At 41.4% G+C, this 7,789-nt stretch overlaps 1 protein-coding gene across 1 annotated transcript in view; it reads left to right on the forward strand.

Annotated features, from left to right (window-relative positions):
* The window catches only part of birc6 (baculoviral IAP repeat containing 6), a 223,932-nt gene that overhangs the window by 177,640 nt on the left and 38,503 nt on the right, over window positions 1-7,789 (forward strand). The window contains exon 71 of the mRNA XM_037681007.1: window positions 5,233-5,421. Within this exon, the coding sequence (XP_037536935.1) occupies window positions 5,233-5,421 (189 nt within the window). The remainder of the gene's footprint in view (window positions 1-5,232; window positions 5,422-7,789) is intronic.

The raw sequence follows: 7,789 nt of genomic DNA on the forward strand, positions 1-7,789 counted from the left end.
CTTACAGCTGTTCCCTTTTCAGGGGTCACCACAGTGACATCTCACTCTGTCCTTATCCCAGTTACCTCTATGTCCTCTTTAACTACAGGAAATGACAGCAATGTAAATGTTTATAAAATAGTTTGCATGAATTGCACTGAATTAATTTATTCAGATGGAGTTTAAAATGACAGCAATCCGCTTTGGTCTTGGCTGCATTTGGACTGCATTAATTCACCAGTTCTGACAAAATTAAACTTTATTTCTCCAAATATTATAAAATTGGATTCATGATAGCAGGGTTTCTGCTTTTTGGCATCGGCGGATTCCTATGGTATCTGCTATTAAAGAAGACGGCGACAGCAGTTTTGGCCATGGCAAAACTGCTGAGTCTGTGTGAAGGTTTGGTTCATGCTTCGAGTAAATCAGCTGCTTTACGAGCTAAACTGTAAGATGGAAGCGCTTTGTGACAATTACAGATCACCTGCAGCTTCTGGGACTCGCCAGCATGTTGAGGACGACTTTGGTGGGAGTTCATAAGCACGGAGCAGTGGAATGCCCATGTGTGCCCACAAATCTGGCCATTTTGGGATCTAAAGTACCAGCAGGACTCAATGCTGACAAGAAAAATCAGTCTGCCTGAAAACAGTCAACGATTGTGGCTTATCTGAATCTGAAATGATGTTGTGAGTGAACTGGTTTGACCTTGGCCAGTTGTCTCAGGTGATGAAAGCTGGACTTGACCACAGATTTAATCTCAGCATCCAGTTTAAAATCATTGTCCAGCCTCACACCCAGGTTAGTTGCTGTCTCAGTCAGATGTTTTGTGAAAGGGCCCAGATCAGCATGGACTTTGGAACCATGACTGGGCTTAAACGACAAGACCTCGATCTTTTGCTCATTAAAATGTAAAAAGTTCTGAGACATCCATGCTCCGACTTCTGCCATACATTCCAGGAGTTGGTTCACAGAGTACTGTTTATCTTGTTTTAATGGAACATAAATTTGGCTGTCATCAGCGTAAAAATGAAAATAAATAACATGTTTCCAGAGAATATATCCCAGAGCTAGTAAATTAAGGGAAAACAGAAGGGTGGCAAGTCTAGATCCCTGAGATACTCCACATGTGAGAGGTGCTACAGAGGACCCCACAGAACCAATACCCACACAAAAGCTTCTCTTTGTTAAATAGGATCTAAACCACTGTAGAGCAGGACCCTGAATGTCCACCCAGTTCTCCAGACGGGACAGGAGGATCTGATGGTCCACTGTGTCGAAGGCAGCAGTTAGGTCCAGCAGCATCAAAACTACACAGTGACCAGAGTCTGTGGCTAAGCAGTTTTTTTTTTTTTTTTGGCACCATTCTCATTGGGTCAGGGTGCGTTCGGCAACTGTTTGCTAAAGTCCGGGAACTCTCAGGCTCACTAATAATAAAGTTATGAACAAATATGTCTGTCTTGTCATTTGGGGAGCCATGATTGAACCGTGTCGCTGTGACTCCTCCTCAGCTGGTGACGCTCTGGACGCTTGTCACCCACAGCACGTATGCGACAGAGAATAAACTCAAAGCGAGAGCGTTACCTGCCCCTCTTCCTCTTTTACTTTAACAATTTATGTTTAGTTTGTCAAAGCACAATTTGTGTTTTTTAATACAGAAGTAATGTTTAATAAATGTTAGGACTCTATTCTTTGCTAACAAGTCCTCCGCTCTGGACACATTTCACCCACAGCACGCAGCAACAAAGAATATAAAGTCAAAGCGAGAGCGACACCTGCCTCCTCTTTCCTCTTTCACATTGACAACATTTTTTAGTTTTATCGATTTGTCAAAGCACAAGTTTGATGGGTTTTTTTGGGGGTTTTTTTGTTATTAAAACAGATGTTTAACAAATGTTCGGACTCTATTCTTTGCTAACAAAATATATTTTGTCATTAAACAACTTGTCATGTTCTTCTCTTGTGAGTTTGCTCCCCTGGACCCCACCCAGCCCGCTCGCTCTTGCACTCTTTGCAGCTTCTCTGCTGTTGCTGCTCTGAGACCAAGTCCAGGTCCAGTTAACACTGAGCAGGAGCTGAGAGCTGCAGGATCATGTTTCAAACTCCGCTTCAAAAAGCTGTGCACTGCAAAACATGATCATTGTAGCCATTAATCCTGACTTCCTCATTTTGATTAAAAATAAAATAAAAACAGCACAAATTATTTTATTCATTTTTGTTTTGTAGGTCAAAGTGTTGTATATAACACTCCTGACTTAAAATGTTGCTGATCAATTTGAATTTATTATTATTTATTGATTGTATTTAATTTGATCATTATCAAATGGTCAAAAATGTTTAAAGTTTAAATAAGGATATATATTTTTTTAATTTCAGGCAAATTGATGCACTTTAAGCCTTTTCTGTTACAGACTATAAAACAATGTTAATAATCTTTGTTGTAAGTTGATCTATATTTATTTATTTATTTAATGTTAGTAAGGGTACAATGTTATGCAGAGATGTATTTATAACATTTTTTTAGACAAATTATACTATTTACAGTCGCAGAGGAGAGTGTGGGGGGGATGTTTACTTCTTCCTGGGGGGCGGGGTGTAACTGAAAATAATTGAGAAGCACTGGGCTAAGAGAATGTCGTTGAAATCTTTCATCAGTGCTGACTCAGTACTGTGGTGAGTTTTAAAACCAAACTGAAACAGTTGAAGAAGGTTGTGGTCGTTTAAGTAACATGTTAACTGGTTGTAAACTATTTTCTCCAAGCTCTTGGACACAAAGTGCAGTTTAGAAATAGGCCTAAAATTAGACATGACTGTGTGGTCCAGGCTAGGCTTTTTAATCAGTGGTGTCACAACTGCGTGTTTAAAACTCGCAGGTACCCGTCCACTTCCCAAGCTGCCATTTATAATTTGGGACACATAAGGAGCCACTGTGTGAAAAACCTCTTCAAAAAGACGAGGTGGGATGGGATCGATTGGCGATCCAGCAGATTTCGTACGACCAGTGACGTCTTTTAAAAAAGGCAGGGTGACGAGCTCAAATTGACTGAAAACAACAGAGCGTGTGACAGAGATGGAGGGGTCATAGGAAGGAGGGCTTATGAGAGCTCTAATGTTTGCAACCTTGTTGGTAAAAAAGCTCAGGAAGTTCTCACACACTGTAGCTGAGTTCTCCATGCAGGCTCATTGTGGAGCATTAAGAACAGAGCTGATGGTTTTAAAAAGCACACGTGGATTGTTGCAGTTGGTGGAAATGATGTCAGAGAAATATTAGTTTTTTGCAGCTCTAACAGTGGACTGATAGAAACGCCAGCTGTCCCTCAATGCTTGGAAAGACACCTGTAACTTGTAATGATAATAAAACTTGTTCTGATTCTGATTCAAACTGATGTCAATCAAAGACATACTGTACAAAATAAGATTTAAACTGTTCATAGCATTTACAAACAAAACCTTCTAAAAATTGACAAAATTACCCTTTTAATCAAGTAAGTGTGGTTTATAAATAATTTTAAGGCCATTACCATAACAAGAACAATTTGTATCATTGGCAAAGAAAAGACATCTGGGCCTTGGCAAATGATTGTAATGAATAAATCAAAGAGTTTTGGATCCAACACTGAACCTTGAGAAACGCCACATTTGATTGTTTAAATTCCATATTTAATCTTTTTAAATTAGATTTAGAAGGCTGCCCTCACTTTTGAACAGTACCATCATTTGCACAATCATGTAACTTTAAGAGTGTTTCTTAAAAAATTATTTCAAAAGTTCTGATTACCAATATTTGCTTGCTAGACAATATTTGCCTGTATGCGAGTGGTGGCGCAGAGGTTAGAGAAGGTGGGCCTGTGATTGGAAGATCGTTGATTCAACTCCCGGTACTGACATCAAAATGTGGGTGGGAAAGGTGAAGCACCCACACCTGCCTCCACCCTCATTTGTCTCACTCTGGGCCCTTGAGCAAGGCCCTTAACCCCCTCCATCTGCTCCTCTGGGTGCCCTAGATAGCAGCTCTCTGCTCCACACAGAGGGCTGTGGTGGCTCAGTGTCTGGTTGTGTCAGGAAGAACATCCAGTGTAAAAATAATTGTCATTTCTTCGTGCGACTTAGTTCGCAGTGGCGACCCCTGAAGTGTGTGTGTGTGTGTGTGTGTGTGTGTGTGTGGGGGGGGGGGGGGCAATGTTTGCTTGTAGGAAATTATTATTGTATTTTTATATTATTTAATTTTAATGTGGGTTTTTTGTTTTGTTGGTTGAATGTGCAATGTGGACTATGCTTGTTGTGGATGAACTAAAGATATTTCCATTTGTAACTACATGCAACAAATAAAGTAGAGCAATAAAGGACTGCTTGGCATTCAACATGCTTCACAGTCGCATGCATACTTGAACACAGCATATTGACAAACACGCACACTATTCTTTGGTTGTTTGCCATGAACACACCCATTAATTTTCAATATGTATATTGATCCAAGTACAAGCATGCCTGGACTCTTTGAAATGATTGTTTTCTTTCTTTATTTTTCTTTCTTTACAATTCCCTCATTTGCAGGGCTGAGGAGTGCATAGAGATGTCTCCACTGATTATCATTCCAGTTAGCGCGTCGTGGATCAATAATGGAAAATAAGTGGGTTGGTGGATCGGAGACAGAGAACAGGGCTGGAATCGAGCAGTCATCATCGAAGGGTGGAAATCAGTTTTAAAATTAGGCAACCCAGTTCAATTGGAGCACATGATGCAACTTGAAGGTTATTGCCGTCCACCTGATGGAGCATTTTTTAGTTCCTCCCACTCTGTCATGGCTGAAGCTGGCAGGCAGGCCTCCAAGTTCAGCTCCATCATTGTTGGTAATGTAGTGGCTTGGAACAGACGGAGCGATGCAACAGGACGTCCTTGGTCAAGTCATTTATAGGCTGTTAATAAAGAAAGTTTGAAGAATGTAGCTCCGGGGGCTGAAGTATCCCTCGCCTTTGTCAGACTCTTAAGTGTGCAGCACTGCCAAGATCATTTCAGAGGTTTGACATTTTGAGGACACTGAGAGATTTCAGACTAATTCACTGATAAATCAAAATTATACCCAAAGTGGAAACGGTAATTGTATTAGAATGTCCCTTTCATCTCTGCTCCTCTGGAAACCAGATTGTGCTCCTTTTTGCATCGAGCTCTTTGTGATATTTTTTGTTTGGACTTAATATTCTTGTCACATAATTTCATTTTGCTCTCCCTCTCCTCTCATTTATTATTCTGCTGTAGGTGTTGGTGTCGGTGCAGTCCCTCATCCTAGTGGCTGAGCCGTACTTTAATGAGCCCGGCTATGAGCGCTCCCGCGGCACCCCCAGTGGCACCCAGAGCTCCCGAGAGTATGACGGCAACATCCGACAGGCCACCGTCAAGTGGGCCATGCTGGAGCAGATCCGTAACCCGTCACCATGCTTCAAAGAGGTAGGAGTCATGGTTTCACCAAGACATTGTCATCATTCAGGGGCTGTGGTATTTGAAAGCAAATCTCATGTTTATTCTGAAGCAGTTTGAAAATAGCCATTGACAAAAAAATTACTTTGCAGGCATCCAGCCACCTATAAACACTGGCGAAAAAAGGTTATAATAATAGGGGGGGGGGGGGGGGATCTATGTAAAAATAAATCAAAATAGTAAATTTCACAAACATTTATTGTCAGTTTCAATAAATAGCACTATGTCTGTATGTCATGTGGGGCTGAGGTGACTTGATGGTTCCTAAGACTCTAATCCTGAGGCAGCAGGTTCAAGCCCAGGTTGAGTCAGAAAGGGTTTCTGGCATACAACAATTGCCAAAATCATTTGGGCGAGTTAAATTGGGTGTGGCGACCCCTGCTGAAGGGAGCAGCCGAAAGAAAAACAACAACATTTAAGCCACTTTGTCATTGATAAGCGTGACTCCACTCAGCTCTCATCCTATTGTTTCTTCTTAGGCGTAGTTATCACTGGGACTTGTTTCCTCGCACTGTAGGTGAGATTATCAATGCAGTGTGCGCGGTATCGTAACTGGTCGTTGTGTTCGAGCCACTCCACCTGTTGTGGTCCTTAATCGCCCCATAATAGGACTTCGATTGATTTAGCTTATCCCAGCTCCGCTTACAAGTCTGGGTGTAACCATGCTGCACGAACATCTGCGATAACTCTGTAAATGTGCTCATTTCTTGTGGCACCGTCCGTCAACACTATCGGAGAGGAAATGGAGGTTCAGATGTAGTTTGCAGTTTTGCTGGGCAAAACTCCAGTGACTGTAGCTCCACTGGCCAATCAACGGCTGCTGTCGGTTTATGTCATAATCAGCACCTCGGGTCAGTCCGCTTGGAACCACAAACAAGACCATAAACCCTGCTGATTGGGGGTGGGTACCTGCAGTGGTCAGGCCCGTAGCTGGTGTGGTGCAGAACCAATGAGAGTTGAGACGGTGGAACAGCGCCATAAGTCTTGTGGCATGGTGCTGATGTGGCCTGCAGACTAGGGCTGGGCCATATCACATCGTTCACGATAATACCGGTTAAAAAACGTACCCGGGAAAATTTATTATATCATGATATGCTAATTTCATGATGTAAATACGTCAGTGTTTCCCCTACCATTATATAAGCGGGGCGCCCTGCCCCATTAACCGAACCGAGCGCACCGAACTACCGAACCGAACTCCCCCCCCCCCCCCCCCCCCCCCCCCCCCCCCCCCCCCCCCTCCCACCCCCACTACCCCACCATTACTGGCGTAATGCTAAGCTAGCCGCGTGCAATAAAAAGCTAAAGGCATCGCTCATGCTGCTGCTTCCCTCACGCTGAGCCCCCTCCCCCGGCTCTAAACTGCCGGTACAAACAGTGCGCAGCTGTGACCCAAGAACAGAGTCAGGTGATCAGAGACAGAGCATCAGAGAAATGAATCATTCCTGCAGTAGAAGAAGCTGAAACTCCACAAGCTTCAGGGTCAGATGAAGACACCTTGTGACAAGTTCTGGAAATTATAGCTCATTTAAAGGAAACGTATATTTGTTGTATGTTACATTTATACTCAACAGATCTTAAGCTTTTATTTTATTTAGTTTATTTGGGAACTGCACCTGCACTTTAGTTTTTGTAGTGGATTTTGTTGATCTCTATTTTCGTGCAGACTTTTTCAATCTAAATAACAGAAGGATCATTTATATTTTTATACTTTTAGATTGAAAACTTTACTAAGTAAACTAATTGCAGTAAAATTAACCCTTATTTTTTTTTGTTTTTATAGAATACTGCATAGCAACATGTTAAATAAATTTTGTCAAACGAATAACTATGATTTGTTTTTTAATTTATTTTTTGTTATATCTCAAAATTTATCATTGTGAGAATGCTCTGAAATATCACAACATTATATTTGAGCCATATTGCCCACCCCTACTGCAAACCTTCAGGCACTGGGACAAACAGAGTATCTGAGTTAAAGAGGCAGTTATAACACAGCAAAAAGCACTAATGTATCATGTATCAACAACTATCATGATTCATGTTTTAGCAAGAACCGTTCAGCCTTACATCAAGTTGTAGCTGATTTAATGAAACTTTACATACAGGTACATTCTGGACACTTAGAAAATATTATAAAGTGGATGATATTGTTTTCATAGTAAAGTTAGAAATGTAGTGGACTCCATGTTAAGTTGCACTTTCACCAAATTGTACTTTTGCAGCATTGGTCCCACATACATTTACACATACATTTACTCATACATTTACACATACAGTTACACATACAGTTACACATACAGTTACACATACATTTACACATACAGTTACACATACA

This window comes from Nematolebias whitei, chromosome 1 (genome assembly GCF_014905685.2).
Source record: "Nematolebias whitei isolate Nwh7 chromosome 1, NemWhi1, whole genome shotgun sequence".
NCBI lineage: Eukaryota > Metazoa > Chordata > Actinopteri > Cyprinodontiformes > Rivulidae > Nematolebias > Nematolebias whitei.